At 35.9% G+C, this 16,432-nt stretch overlaps 1 protein-coding gene across 9 annotated transcripts in view; it reads left to right on the forward strand.

The window, feature by feature from the left end:
* Window positions 1-16,432, forward strand: part of Marchf1 (membrane associated ring-CH-type finger 1) — a 780,423-nt gene that overhangs the window by 452,884 nt on the left and 311,107 nt on the right. For 3 of the 9 annotated variants that reach the window (XM_052752373.1, XM_052752374.1, XM_052752366.1), the window contains exon 2: window positions 10,296-10,444. The exons of the other annotated variants lie outside the window; for them this stretch is intronic. In XM_052752373.1, coding sequence (XP_052608333.1) covers window positions 10,334-10,444 — 111 coding nt within the window. In that variant the 5' untranslated portion in view covers window positions 10,296-10,333. The remainder of the gene's footprint in view (window positions 1-10,295; window positions 10,445-16,432) is intronic. 9 annotated transcript variants of the gene reach the window in all.

Below are 16,432 nucleotides of genomic sequence, written 5' to 3' on the forward strand. Positions count from 1 at the left end.
CTTAAAATTTTTCAAAAGAGAAATTCAGTAGAAATTTCAACTAGAATTACTAAAAAGGGGGAATTAAGATTATTCCCTTTTAATAAATTATTAGCTTAACATGTGTAAGGCAAAGAAAGTAGTATATGATGTTTTGAATTTTTACAAAACTTATCAGAAAAGAATGTCACTGATGTGAAGGATAAAAAGCCTCCAAAGAAACCCAGATATTTAAACAGCTGTGTGTTTGCTGTCCCTGACATTTAAAGTGTTGCCTACATGGACTTCACACTTACATAACCGTTAAAACCGATAGAAGTTATATGTTAAGTAGACTGATGAAAGATATCTAAAATACTTGATGGTAAATTGTTCAGTCATCCTTATCACCTTTCATAAGTGCTCCAATCAATGGGAGATGCAATCACATTATAATCAACTAAATATCACGAAAGCTGAGAAGGAACTACCTTCATATGTGTTGTATTTAACTTTGATTGTCAACTGACTCCACTGAGGGATTGTATAAACAATGTGACTTCTGGAAATGCCTGCAGGGATTTGTCTTGATTGTTAATTAATGGAGGAGGACAGAGCCCACTGTGGGCAGCTTCATAGCATAGATGGGTGGTGTTTGGTCTTTAGCTGTAGAGCAAGGCCGACTAAGTGTGAACCTGGGAGTGAGCCAGTAAATAACATTCCTCCCTGTCTTCTGCTTCAGCTCCTTTTGATTCTTTTTGAGTTCCTGTGTCAGTGGTGGACTGTGACCTGGAAGTGGAAGCCATGTAAGCCCTTTCTACCCTCAAGTTATTTGCGTTCACAACATTTTATCACAGCAAGAAAAAGGAACTGAAACACCCTGAAATCCATATTTTCTAAGCTCGCTGTGATTGGTAAACTATGTATTATAAATGTTTATACAAAACCATCCAACACTCCAATGGCTCTTAGAATGCAAAATGTAAACCCCTGAGTTCTGATCTACTATCATCAGAACTTCTATGTAGCACTGTATGCCTCAATAAATACATATGAAAATACACTTAACGTTAAGGCCTTGATAAACAATTTTAACATAAAAAACACAATGTTCATGACTGAAAAAAAATGGATATCCATATTTCATCCCAGTATCCATAAGTACATTTGTAGGGAAGACAAAACAAATATTTGTCTCTTTTATTTTTCACCCTTTTTAACCCATGCACAGCCTCATGCCCTTGTTAAACAGAGTATCAAGGAAGGGAATATGTCTCATGCATGTAGCAAAGGTATCCTTCAAAGCTATTATATTCAATTGTATTTTCTCTGCCCCACCAAATGCCTTCATTTCTGAGAAAGTCAAGAGTGAAAAGTGGCTTCTTATCAATGGAGAGGAGAGAATGTGTTGGAAAGCTTGGATTGAATATTGGTTTGACACATCTTGAATCTTGATATATATAAACTCTTCTGCCAGCCTTGTGGAATTATTTATTTCTCTTAATAAGATCAAAAATACCTTTATTCAAAAATTTCTAACTTCATCTGTAACTTTTCTCTCCAATAAATATCTCAATAAAGATTTGTAAATAATTTATTAAAATTATTAAATCACTATTTATTTGCCTTTTGGTGAAAATACCCACTGCTCTAATAACTTTTCTTATATTAACTGTTTGCTTAAGTAAAATGTATCCCTGGACTCTTCATTTCATTATTAAAGTACTGTTTTTTTATTTTAGAGCAGTTTAGAATTATAGAAAATAATTGCAAATCTAATATAAAACATTTCGCCCATCTTTTACTCCCCCCCCATTTTTATATATAAGTATTTTACATTTTTTATACTGACTGGGTCAGTGCTGACATGTTATGATTGAGTAAATCCATACTCGATGCAGGCCGCTTTCAATTTACCTAATATCTTTTTATAATAGCCTGTCAGGATACATTGCGTTTGGTTATGTCTCATTAAACTTCACTCAGCTTTCACAGATATGTTAGACCTTTTGTCAATGGCCTTAACCATTTGAGAATTACTGGACAAGTCCTTTGTAGAGTTCCCCTAGCTAGAGATTTCTCTGATTTATTTTTCTAATTATTAGATTAAAGTCATAGGGCTGGGGTAGGGGTGCCAATGTCAGCACACCTTAAACTCAACTTACTGTCCTTGCTCCCCTGGGAGAGGGGTTGGGAGGGTATGTTCTATCCTCTTAGTCTCGCTGTCTTGTCTATCATCCTGTATTGTACCCTTTGGGAGGAAGTAGTCATGGGCAGCATACAGTGAAGTGAGAAGTCACATTCCCATCTGCCCTTGAAGAAAGATTTTCTGCAAAAATTGTTTATAATTCTGAATAAAGTACTTGTTCATTCTCTTCCTTTAATTGGCTCACGCTATCTGTATGGACTTCTGTACATCCATCTCTGCCTATGAGTTATAATCTGAACCTAATCTATAAGCTGTTCAGATTCCCCCAGCTTTAGCCATCAGCAACACTTCTTTTTCCCTCTTAGATTCAAAATGATGTTTTATTTGTGTCTTTGTTTTGCTTTTCAACAAATCCTTACCTTAAAGCACTGTGAGGTTTTCCAAGCTCACCTTATATGCAAGGATGTCCTTGCATCTCTGATTTGTCAACTAACAAAGGGATAAGAGAAAATATATGTGTATAATAACCTATACTTATATGTATATTCATATAAATTATATGTATTTGTATATCCATATAAAATTGTACGTACTTTTCATATGCTAAATGCAATCTTGTACTATACTTTCTAACTCTATTACCACACGGTGCACTCCTTCTCTACTTGTATTGGGGATCTATAACCTCCCTCTCTAACACTGGAAGTTCTTACTATCAAAATGTTCACTTAAATATTCAGTTCTACTATACATTTAAAACTGTATCAAAGTCACTGACCCACATCTCCATAGGGAACAACTGTGTAAACTGGAGAACTATTCATATATAATATCTTTTGCCTCTAACCTTATGGGCTCGGCTCATTTCTGAATCTACTTAAGTTAGACAAGTTTCTCTCACCTTCTTTAATGAGCCTTTTTTCCTGTACATTTATAATATTATCAACTCATATTTTTCAGTCTGCTTTTTATCCTAGGACCACCAACCTCATAAATGTGCTAATTTGCATGTATAAAAGTGATAACATTGAGCTATGAGAGTCTAGAGATTTTCGTCATGTAGCGTATAACATCCAAGAGGACTGCATCATACATTATAGTTTTACTGCGGGACCATTGACTGTGTCAATGTAACTGCAACACCGACCTTCCCAAGAGCATTGTATTGAATGCAAACCGAGCATCTGGATTCCTTAATGTATCAATATGCATTTAATGTGTGCACATGCCTTTTCATGCTAACTGATTTCTGTTTATATAGGAACATTATGTTGTTATATGGATCTATGGCAAATTGTCCACTCATTCACCTATTAATGGATACCTTTGCCACATCTAATTTTGGTAATTACATTTGTGTGGTCATCTATGATGATACTTGTGTGTAGATTTTTGTGCAACACAAATTTCAAAGTAAGTTCTATAAATAGCTATGAGTACAATAGCTGGGTTGTATGGTATAACTATGTCTATCTTGACTATCTATCAAGAATAGTATGGAATAATTTCTTGGGGGCAAAAGGTAAGAAGCCCTGCTTCTGGGGCCTGGGAGACAGCTCACAATGTTCAGGAACTTGCCATCAAATCTGATGACCTGAGTCCCATCCCAGCCCCCACAGGTAGAAGGAGAGTACAGTCTCCTGCAAGCTGCCTTCTGACTGCCTCACACATGAGTTGCACCCCTCCCAGCCCCACATACTAAGTAAATGAATGACAGCAAAGGATTTTAGAAATGAAAAGGGGTCTCTGTTGCTTTACATCCTGTGTTGGCACTGGTGTCACCAACTCTTGGGGCTGACAGTCTTACTGGTCTCTGATTGTTACTTGGTTTACAGATATATAATGGCAGACACCATTGAACAGCATTTTACTTGCCACTGTGTGGATTTTGTTGACATGTCTGTTTATATCACCTGTTCATTTAAAATTTTCTCATTATTAAGGTTTAATAATGGTCTGTATGTTTAGGGTACTAGTTAGCCTAGACTTCATATGTATTTTGCAAAAAATTCTTCTCCCAATCGTTAGCTTGTCTTTTCTCTATATCATGAGTCTTTCATAGAGCAGAAGTTTATGATTTTAACAATTCAAACTTAGCAACAGACTTTCTTTCAGATATCATGACTTTAGTGTTACCAGCAATATCTCAGAGCCACATAGGACTGTCCTCATTTTTCTCTCTGCTTTCTTATAGAAGTTTAATAGTTTTACTTGGACATTTACTTCTATGATCCAATTTTATTTTTTAAAAAATGTAAGCCTTAAGCTTAATCTCTAGAGTCTTGTTTTGTTTTGTTTTCTAATGTGCAGTATTCATTTGGCACAGAACCATTTTGGGAAAAGAATGTTATTTCTCTATTGAATTTCCTTTGCTCATTAGTCAAAGATGAGTTGGCTTTTTATGGGCCCGGTATTATGTTCCACTCGTTAGTACGTCTATTATTTTTCTAACACACTGCTTGTGTACTATAAATTTATAGTGTTTTAAAACTAGAAACTGTACATTTTGTTACTTTGTTATTGTTGGTACTGGATTGGCTTATGTAGGAATTTTGTCTTTCTCCACAAATTTTATGAATACATTTGTCAGTATCTACACAATTAATTCCTTATTTGTATTTGTACTGGAGTTGCATTGAATCTGTATTTCAAGTTGGGAAAAATCTGATGTACTAACAACACTAAATTTTCCCATTCATGAAAGTGCATTATTGTTGCTATTGTTTAGAGGGTTTTTGCTTGTTTTTTTTTCTTTTTTCTTTGGTTTTATGAGTTTTAGAGTTCCCATATAAGTCTTAAAATATTTTGTTAGATTGATCCTATGTATTTTGCTGCTAATAAATTTGGCATTTAAAAAAATTTTTAGTTGTTCACTAGTGGCATACCCAGGTATATAGGAAGGCAACTGACTTGTTTACTGTAACCATGTACTTTGTATTCTTTAATTCCATCATCCTTTTTCTCCTTCTAATCATCTACAAGCTCAATATGTTAAAATTCTCCTTCAGTTTCTTGTCCTGTTTTTTTTATTCTCCACTTGTTCCTTTTTTATTACATGTATTTTTCATGTTTTCAGAGTAAAATACAATTACATCATTTCCCCATTTTCTTCTCTCCTTCTCCTCCCTTCCATGTATTTTCCCCTCAATCCTTTCAAAGAACAGAGTCCGTTTTGTTATTGTAACATAGATGTGTAAATGCACAAATATCTATAAACACAGGAGGAAGTCAACTCCAACAGTTGAGAAGTAATTCTTGATTGATTTTTAATTATTATTTATTATTTTGTATATATGTGAGATAGATAGGACACTAGTGTGTGTGGAAGACAAAAAGGAAACATTGGAGTGTCAATTTTTTACTTTCACCGTGGATTCCAGAGGTTGAACCAGGGCATCAGGCTTGTGAGCCTTCTCACCACCAAAGAAATTGTTCCCCATAGCACATTAGCTAAACAATAAATAATCAAAGCTCATAAAAATTAAGTAGAAAAAAGTCTTCTTCAAATTCTTAGACAAGGACCATGTCCAATTCAGAAATTCAGGAATAAGGGGCACTATCCATTACAGACATGTAGTGAAAACAGGGAACATTTAGATAAGCCAGAACTGTACTTGACACAAAATGAGCCATTTTAAGGAGGGAAATAATTGATAGAATGAGATGCAAATAGCTACAGGCAACTGTGTTTTCTTAAGAGAAGCCGAGTTCTGCTTCTATGTTTAAACTACGTTAGACTGTAATAAAGTGAGGGAGCCAAAGCCGTCCGGCTGATTTGCACAGGTCCACCACATGCATGGTGTTTGACACAAGGAACATCTCTGTCACACAGTGCCAATTGAATAGATTGCAGCATGAATGGTACCCCCAGAGTTGAGTAGTGCCGCACGTAAGGGCAGAAGACTTTAGAGTTATGATGATTTTAGGTTGCATGTAATCACTGGTCCTCTTGTTTCTTTAGAAGGTCTCCTGAGGCCTACCTACCTTCCCCTGTACCGAATGCTATTTTAAATATCCGTTCTTAAAGTTTACAAATGTTCAGTACTCTCCTGGGATATCCTTTATCACACTATCTTCTGGAGGTAGCTATTCTCGCTTACTCCTCTCCTTATTCCAAGCCCTGGGTATCTTCTCTGTCTGTCTCCTGATTCCTAGAACAGTCTCCGGCTGAGAGAACGTACTCAGTAAATGTTTTGTAAATTAAAAGTAAATTATTCTCCATAAGAAACACCCAATTACCTCATCTTTTTTTTCTTAATTTTAATTTGTTGTCATTTTAATCCACTGAGAATGAATTATTCTCCTATTTATTAAATTAAATATCTGCTCAAAGTGGCATATTAAAAATTAAGCGTAGTTAAATCCCAATTTCCTGGGATCGTTATAGAAGTTACTCATTGCTGCATCTCCTATTAACTTGGTTCAATGGGTAAAACATAATTAACACGAATGCTTAATGATCACTTTCCCATTCTGATGTATCAGTAATGATGCTTACAGTTCCAAGTGCTCTAGGGTTCATTATAAATGTTGATACTTGGCCTTCCCTTCTGACTGGCAGTACATTCTTCTACCTAAGGACATGATGTGCTCCAGACCTGCACAGGAGGAAGGAGAGCCTGCAGAGGTTCACCAGCCGACCTCCTATGCCTGTCCATGCTCTCAATTCACCTCTGGTCTGTCTAGATAGTCAACTTTAACACAATGTTCAAAAAAAAATTGTTTGAGCTGTGATGCAGCATCTGAACATTTTAAAAATAACAGTGAAGATCGTCTTGTTGGGTGCAATTGTAATAGTTCCTCACCCACAAGGACTGCTTCTTCTCCCTTTCTTTCCTTTCAGTGTTTACCTGCTTGAATGTGGTTCTCTTGAGGTCCTGCACAGATTAAATGCCCCATAAGATCACGCTTTGATTCTAAGGACAACAGAGTCACCGGATGCATATTCTACAGAACAAACCAGGAGGTGGTACCCGTGATATGGATGCACACGCACAGCATTCTCAGCCATCTTAGGCTTCTCTCTCATCACGCACCTTCTTCCTTAATATTATAAACACCTTCCCAAAGCTGTAGCATTCCCGTCCTCTGTCATTTCACAGATTTATCATTTATTTTAAGCATCCCTGTGACACGGTCAAAGTTAGGTTGTAAGCTTTCTAGTCCGCTGTCAGTTATCATATTGCCTTCTCTGTTTGCTCATGTCAGTGCCCAACCTGTGAAAATTAAATGCTTATTAAAACATTTAGTTTACGTGTATTCATTAACAGGTATATAAAACATATACTTCCACTTGTTGAATTATTTACCCTAATCATTCTAAAACTAGGATGGTCACTACTACCTACAGCAGAAAATGAGAATATAGCTGATCTTTTACAGTATTATGTGTTTTGGCAGGTATAGCTGAAATATATATAGATTTTGTCATGCCTGTTGATAGCAGGTCAGAAAATATAATTTTTATAAATCAATTTCAGGGAAGACCTATAAATTCAGCAGGAATCAGTGCCTTCTTTAAGAAAGTAAGTTTACAAGTCTCTCAAACTAGAGACTGGAAAGGTCTGACTTTAAAATTCTCTAGACTAGATTTTGACCAGAACCCAACTCAAATAAAAGATGAATGTAGTCTTCTTGTGAACTATTCTTTGACTTCTTCAGTACTCACAGTACAGTAGAGGGTCAATAAATATTTGACAATAAATGTGGACTGAGTAAAGGGATATAACCACTACTACAATTGAAAACACAACCAATTAAGTTATTCCATCTCAGAATCTGAGTAGGAAATAAAAAAGCAGATGTCTTTACAAACACACACCAGAAAAAAAAAGGATATCATTATGTTGTGGGCCACATTATTATATTTTTTATCATGTATGAACTTATTTTCTCATAAGTACTAAAGTGATATTAAATCATGGCTTATTTCTGATTTAAAAAACAAAAAGTAATAAAAATATTTAAAAGTTGGAAAATTGATATTTTTAAAAAGCAATTAGCAAATAAAAGTGGAACGTTTGTGTATTGTTGATTAAATTGTTTGATCATAGATATCATTCCATCTACTTTTTAATGAAGATACTCATTTCAATTATATTTAGCACACTTCAAGAATTGTAATAAAAACGGATGAGTAGCTGGGACAGAGTGTACTTAAAATGTGGAAATGGTTACATTCTTCAGAGGGCAAATTAGTTGGATGTGCATATTCCTTATTAAATGGATCAGGGTTTCTTTAAATACCTCAGGCACTATGTTGAAAAGAGAAAGAACCAATAATCTGTTGCTCAGTCAAACCATCTTCCCCCACTTTCCTTCAGGTTTCCCTGCCTGCACCACAAATGACTCACTCACTCATACTAGACCAAAGGCCCTGTTAGGAGATTTCAGGGCTGGTGAGATGGCTCACTGGCCGCTCTTCCAGAGGACCCAGATTCAATTCCCACCACCCACATGGCAGCTCACAGCTGTCTTTCCCTCCTCTTCCAGGGAATCCAACATCCTCACACAGACACACATGCAGGCAAAACACCAATGTACATAAAATACAAGCAAATTTCATCCCCTACCTCCAATTCAATTTTTATGAAAGATTTTTTATCACTTTCTTGTTTGCATTGTTTGTATCCATTTAACTTCAGCATTTTGTCACAAGAGTAATAACTCATCCATCCAAGAGTAACCTTTCTTTGTGTTACTTTCTTGGAGCTCTGAAATGTGCTATTTTGAATCCTGAAATGTTATAAACCACCAGATTGCTAATTGCTTTGGATGCTGTGAAAAATAATTACTCTACATTATTTTTGATATTTAATTGACAGTGTAATGCATTTAACTAAAGACCTGCAATAAACTACTTCTAATTACTGAGGGCGGTGGAGTGGAAAAGGAGGCTGTAAAACTTTACAAGGGAAACAATGTTTCTCTATTATCTTCAAAGTCCTTGTTGATATGACTTTCAGAGACACAAAATTCTACCATATGGAAAGTTCTGAGTAGCTTGGAGGAGTTTCCTATTCACAATGAAATAAAGCTTTATTTTAGAATTATTGTTTTTAATAGATTGAGCTTTGATGGAAATCGGCTACTCAGTTTACCATATTTTTACTTAAATTTTTCCTTCTGTTATCGAATATTTAAAAGAAAGATAATGATGACACTAAGATGATGATTAGTCTATCCTTGGTCTTTGGTCCATATATTTTTCTTCCATAAGATGTTCAGCTGAAACCTGTGAAAATTTTACTTGTCATTGGCATACAACATACAGATCACAATGATGTTTTGGTTAATGATGGATTGTATATATAATGGTAGATCTATAAAATGATAAAGGAGCCAAGATGGTCCCTGCTGCCCAGTGACAACATAAATGTCTTAACACCATATATATCACATTCCTCAAATATATAGTAATAATACCATCAACAAATCCACTCTGCTGTCACCCATATAAACACACAACACATATGATTATGCACAGTTTGTAATGCAGAATAAGTGACTGGCAGTGACTATTATAATTACAAGTCTATATATGTCCTTATTTTAGAGACTATATATATATATATGTATATACATAAATATATACATTAAATTTGCTATGAAGCAGTACATATATAGGAAGAAAGTTAATGTATATTGACATTTCCAAAGAAATACTGTGCTGTGTTATAATGGAGCAGACTCAGATATCTTTCATTCATGTGTCTCTTGATTCTGTCACAAGCCCACGCCCCGTGACTATCAACTGCATTCTGTTTCCTTACAACAAGGAAGTTGTCTCCTGACTCATTTCTAAGAATGTACCCTGTTGTCAAGTCTCATATGACTATATGTAGTAATCTTCAGGATCTGGTCCTGTTTCAGCTCCCAGGTTAAGAATGTTTTCAATCAACAGCAGAAACCAACTTCTAGAATCTGATGTAAGAGAGGCATTTTGTTTAGGAGAGGATATAAACATGTGCACTTTGAAAAGATGCACAGTTTACACTATGCAGTGGCTCTGGGATAATATTTCTAATAATCGGTAATCCTTATTTTCCCCTTCATGAGTTCTAGTTAAAATAAAACCTCTCCATCAGTATTTCATTAAATTTGGGGATTAAAACGTTTCAATGATGTGTATTTTCCAGAGCATAACTATGAGAAGTGATGTGTTTCAGGGAATGTAAATTATTTTCAGAATTTCAGGAATTGAAAAGGGAAAAGCGGAAGGAGAAAATGCTGGGCTGGTGTGAAGCGATAGCCCGGAACCCTCACAGAATCCCAAACACCACGCGGACACCAGAGACCGCAGGGGATGTGGCAGATGCCTCTCACACCTCCGCGTTGGTGAGTGAACAGTTATTTTACCTCAAAGTAGCTCGCACATAGATAGGATGCTAAGATAATGGTGAGATGTGGACCTGCTAAGTGGGCATTCTTGTTTGCAATGGCGTTTACCTTTACAGTATATTCTTCTAATATATTCTCTTTAATTCCTAAAGATATCTTAGTATTGCTATAAATTTTTAAAAAGTTCATACATTAAATTTAATCAAATTAAGTAGCTATTTATTTTTTTCTTGTGTTATTGTGGAATAACTGTAGTTATTGGAGTGACCTGAGAGGCAAAGTTGTTGGATTTGACACTGTGTAATGAAATACTGGAGGAAAAACTTGTATACTAAACATGTTAAGCAAATGTGAGCAGAAAATCGAATCAGACTGTATGTTAGCGTATTTTTTAAAGATGTCTGATTAAAAATAATAATTTTCTGTAAAAGCAATTTGAAGACTGAATCAATAATGCACACCTTTAAGCTTTGTTTTTGGCTATAAGTCTAAATGTTTGCTTTTAGCTAACCAGCATTTTCCAGTGATTAGAAAAAAGATAACTCATTAACATAAGGAGTTTAAAATATCCTCTTTTTTAGACTTTGGCTATAGCATTCTGCCTTTTAATTTAAAGAAAGAAAATTCCATTTGATCTCATTGAAATCATTAGCCGCATACACCTTAATGATTAGTTTATCTTTTTGTAAGACTGGAAGTATTTTTATTAGCCTACCTGTTAGCTGATAAACATAGAATTAAGTATGACTGAAAAATTTTTAGATGTGTTCCTTTTTATTTTGGAATTATTTAAATTTTCAAAGCATTTTACTGGCGCAGTCTGTTTGAGGCACTATATCAAAATGTGAGGAACTCATGACGTATCAGCAACAGAAACTCCCAGTTCTGAAAGCTTTGAAGACAAAAATACTGCCATATTTGGATCTGATGAGGGCTTATTTTTTGGTTTATAAAAATTATAAAAGGTGCTTCCCATGGTGGATGATGCAAGCAAGTTCTCTCAGCCCTTACTGGTAGACACTGATCCCATGGACTAGAAAACCATCCTTATGACCTGATTACCTGCCCAAGGCTTCTCTTCCTGGTACTATTTCTCTGGTCTTAGTATTTCAACACACAGATTTGGAGAGAATGCAGTCACATGACAGCATTAATGTAGAAATGATGTTACTGAATAAATATTGCTGAATGTTGTCCAGAGAAACCATCCCAAGCATAGCAAGAGGTTGTCAGACTAATGTTTCAATTCCTTCATTGTATGTTGTTGGCAGAGGGCTGAGGTTACAGAGAGATACTTAGAACTCTGGGAAACTGATTCTGTGAAATTATCACCAGCATCTCTCAATCTCTCATCTCACTCTCATTTTTTAATCCTTTTTCTTTCTTAATTATTTTACTCTTTTAGAATTTCATATATATATATGTGTGTGTGTGTGTGTGTGTGTGTGTGTGTTTGGGCCAAATTCACATTTCAGGCTGACACCAATCACAAGACATACAGTATTTCTATACAAAACTGGATTTTTGTCATTATCAAAGGATATAGAAATCTAAATTAAAATGTATTTTCTGTATTTACATTAAAGTGGCTTTGAGTATTCAACCTCTATTTTTCAGATTCATAAGTCAAACCCACAGAGAATCTTGAGCAAACCCTTAGCATAGATTTCTCCTTGTATAAGCAACAGTCTAACTTTGGCTTCATTTCATAGAAAGATGTTGTAGTCGTAAGGTTTCTCTGGTCCTGCCGAGCCCTGAGGTCTTGCAGCCACTTATAAAACAATCACTCAGAGGCTTAATATTATTTACAAATTGTATGATCTATGGCAGCCCTCTTACTAGCTAGCTTTTATATCTTAAATTAACCCATTTCTATTAATCTGTGTTTTGCCACATGTTCCATGGCTTACCCATCTGCTGGCATGTTGTTCCTTAGGCTGCAAGCTGGTGTCTCTCCCCAGACTCTGCCTTTCTCTTTCCTGTCTCTCTCCTTGGATTTACCACCTGCCTCTAACCTGCCTTGCCATAGGCCAAAGCAACTTATTTATTAACCAATGGGAACAACATATATTCACAGTGTATGAAAGACATCCCCCAGCAAGATATAGTGGCTCAGACTTGTTAATGAACTTCTATAACTGGTAAGCAATGAAGGGGTTACAGAAGTCCAGCTCTCCCAGTAAGGATTTTCTTTCATTGAACTGCCATTTCACTTTTTAGATGTTGTTTTCTTCCCATTCAAATAATTTTAGTAAAAAGAGAAAGATTCCCAATTACCAATATAATCCAGCTCAGGAACTAAATATATACTATATCAGGCAACAGCCTCTAAACACCATAACATGTTATAATCAAATCCATTTCATAACATATAATAATAAAATATTTCTCTTTTTGTTAGAGTATGACATATTTGGGTTGTTAATCCCACTTGTCTTTGGATATTGCCTTATGATGCACATAGCCTCCTTAGTTGCCAAAGGAAATGAGGAGACTGAGTTGCTTTGCATGTTAACCACTATAGAGCAGCTTTGAAGGCATGAGTATTTTTCCATTGGCCAAACTCAATCAAATGTCAGGACTCAATTAAACTATAACAAAAGGTGGTAAATATGTCTCCATACATGGCTAGGAGAAGGAGATGGAGTTATGAGCACTCAACTTATCTCTGCCATAGTCCATCTCTCTGGTCAAGAAATATTTACGCTGTATTCCATTCTGTCACAGGAGAAGGCTACTCTCTAGACTAATAGCTCAGAATTCTTCTAGTTTCAGTATTCATATAAAGTTCAAGAACTTTGATTATTCATTGTCCTCATCAAATAATGAAGACAATGCTGACCATGACCAAATTATTTGCACTTTGCAACTCACTCCAATTTATGTTCAAATTTATGCCAAAATTACATAAAACTAGAAGGCGCTTCCCATTTCAAAGAGATTATGAGGCCAAACATGATTTTAAGGGTCATATTTCTGGAATCAAGCCATTTTTCCCTACTACCATTCCCTGAAATCTTATTAGAATTTTGATCTTTTTTCTTGCCAACAGCCTCGATGCCTAGAAAATTCCTTCGTAAATGCCCCTCTTCCTCTTCTTCCACTTTTCCCTTTTATTGAAGAGTAGATGGAAGGATTAATCCTTAGCACAACCACTGTCCATTAATGCTTTCTTTAGCTCAGAAGCTTTACTGGGTGCTGGACTGTCAATCATTTCCTATTTGCTTTTAATAGCTGTATTTGAAATCTTTCTTATGCCTTTATTGTTTGAGTTACTCAGTGCCATGCCATTTAACTCAGCCGATGTGATAGCCTACAACATGTTGTCTGAAAGAAGCCACTTATTTTATGTATTAAACTCTGGAATCGTCTGAATTATTTCCATTTTATATGCACATCTACGTCATACTAGCCAGTTAATTCCCGAGCTGCTACTTCTTTTGTAACAACTTTCATATAGTCAGTAATAATTAATATATATCATAATGTTTTACTTTCCAATTAATACATATTAGGCATCAGAGATGCATTCCCCACTGTGTTGGATAGTTTTATGCCAACTTGACATAAGCTAAAGTCATCTGAATGAAGAGTGAACCTCAATTAAGAAAATGCTTTCAAAAGATCTGGCTGCAGGCAAACCTGTACGGAATTTTCTTAATTAGTGATTGAGGTAGCAGGGTCCAGCCCATTTTAGATGGTGCCATCCCTGGACTGGTGGTCCTGGGTTCTATAAGAAAGCAGGCTGATGCAGACCCAAAGCTGCAGCATTTCCACAACAGAGAGTAACAACAGAATACCCAAGAAGAGTCCTAGTGAGAACTCAGCTTTTTTTTTTTTTTTTTTTTTTTTTTTTTAGGTTTTTCGAGACAGGGTTTCTCTGTGTAGCTTTGCGCCTTTCCTGGAACTCACTTGGTAGCCTAGGCTGGCCTCGAACTCGCAGAGATCCGCCTGCCTCTGCCTCCCGAGTGCTGGGATTAAAGGCGTGCGCCACCACCACCCGGCGAGAACTCAGCTTTAATAATGTAGTAGAAACCAGGGCCCTCAAACCAGACCAATTTCTCTTTTCAATGAACACTTACTAGTAAAGATTATGGACAAAGGATTCTACAGCATGGCTTACTGTGATACACTGCAGCTTCCATAATGAGATTTTAAATGTTTTCCCCTTTTAAATTTTCCTCTTAAATTTTGTTTTATTTAGGGGTGGCATGCAGGGGCAGAGGGCATGAGGAAGCATAGGGGAAATGAATGGGGTCAAGATACATGATGTAAAAGACACATAGAACAAAGAAAAAAAGAAAAAAGGAAAGAAAGAACTCAGCCCGAGTAAGCCATGAGGAATAAGCCAGTAAGCAGCACCCCTTCGTGCCTGTGCATCAGCTCTGGCTTCAGGATCCTGCCCTGTTTGAGTTCCTGTCCTGACTTCCTTCAGTGATGAACAGTAATATAAAAGTTTAAGCCAAATAAACCTTCCCAACTTGCTGTTTGGTCATGATGTTTCATCACAGCAACAGAACACTGACTAAAACACCCGCTCATATATACAGAAATTTTGTCAAAACACCATACAATTAGCTAAGTCTTTATCTTTGAGATCAATGTCTCTATTATCTATTGCCCAATTGCTAGGGAAATTGTTTAACTTTTGGTGTGTGTTGTGTAGCTTGGATTTGGTTACCAAAACACTTATTTAGTTTGAAGGCTCCAATCTAGTTAGAAAAAAAAATAACCACAACAGCAATTATACCCAAAAAAATAATACAAAAGTTATTGAATCTGATATTGCAATCCTGAAATTTTTCGGCATTATATAAACTTGGCAACTACAAGAAGTAGAATTCCCTCACATGGAAGATGAAGAAAGAGGGAAGCTAGAGTGGAAGCAACAAGTCTGGAGAAGACACCCTCCGATCGAGCTCTGTAGGGTACGATATGGGGCTCATTCAAGTTCGTAGAAGGATCTTAAGGATCTAGTACCAAGATATTAGAAGGAGATGTGCTTCTTTGACCTTATATATTAAGAAAGGAGAGGATATGATGATTCAATAATGGCAGTTCAGACAATGTGAAAAAACTTAGAAACTGGGCCCCACTTACACGCTGATTTAAGCAATCATTAGTGAAACCAATAGAAATAGGATAGATATGAAGGAATGAGTTGTTTCTCACTTTGACATCTAGATACCATTAACACTAGCAATAGAGAAACTTCCAGAAATATTAGTGATAAAGACAACAACAATTTGAAATCTTCCTGCCCTACCATCTTGAGGTAAACTGTAGAATGGGTTTAGCGCTAGGAGATAACTAGTTTAGTAATCCCCATGGAGGGCTAAGAATGGGAGCTTTAACGAACTCTGAAATTCGAATGCCTTATCTTCATAAAGGTTTGCTTTTACTCATGACTCAGTCTGTTATAGGAAGTTTGACTCACAACCACTACCACCAACAATAAAAACATTAGGGTTTCATATTCCTTCTATGCTATGCTGAAAGCATAGCTGTGTGTTTTTTGAAGAAGGGATAGAGTAAGTATGTGTAGTTGGAGATGAAGATGTATGAGTCGGTATGAAAATGCTGCAGATTGTTTCTATCCTGATTCCTTTGGATGGAAATCATTGGCACGCACAAATGTATCTGAGGAAATGTTTGCAGGCATACCATTGCAACTAGAGAAGGTCAAGGTATTTCATCAGTATATATCATAAATATATTTCTTCCTTTGGAGGTGGAGTTTTTGATCTTTCTATTTTGTACAACTAAGGTTTTGCTAGTAGTTCTCTGCTATCATACATAGTATTTGAAACTTTTTGTGACAATTATCCCTCACGTAAATATGGTGATGATAATGGTTGGTTATTATACCCCAGGGACTTTTCTGAGCATTTTTGTACATATTCTTGTTTTTAATATTCACAAAAACTGATGAGGTAGGAATGATCAATATTGTTATTTTATGTACAGAGAAACTCAAACACATAG

Source organism: Peromyscus californicus, unplaced genomic scaffold, assembly GCF_007827085.1.
Source record: "Peromyscus californicus insignis strain IS unplaced genomic scaffold, ASM782708v3 Scaffold_23__1_contigs__length_62951481, whole genome shotgun sequence".
Classification (NCBI taxonomy): domain Eukaryota; kingdom Metazoa; phylum Chordata; class Mammalia; order Rodentia; family Cricetidae; genus Peromyscus; species Peromyscus californicus.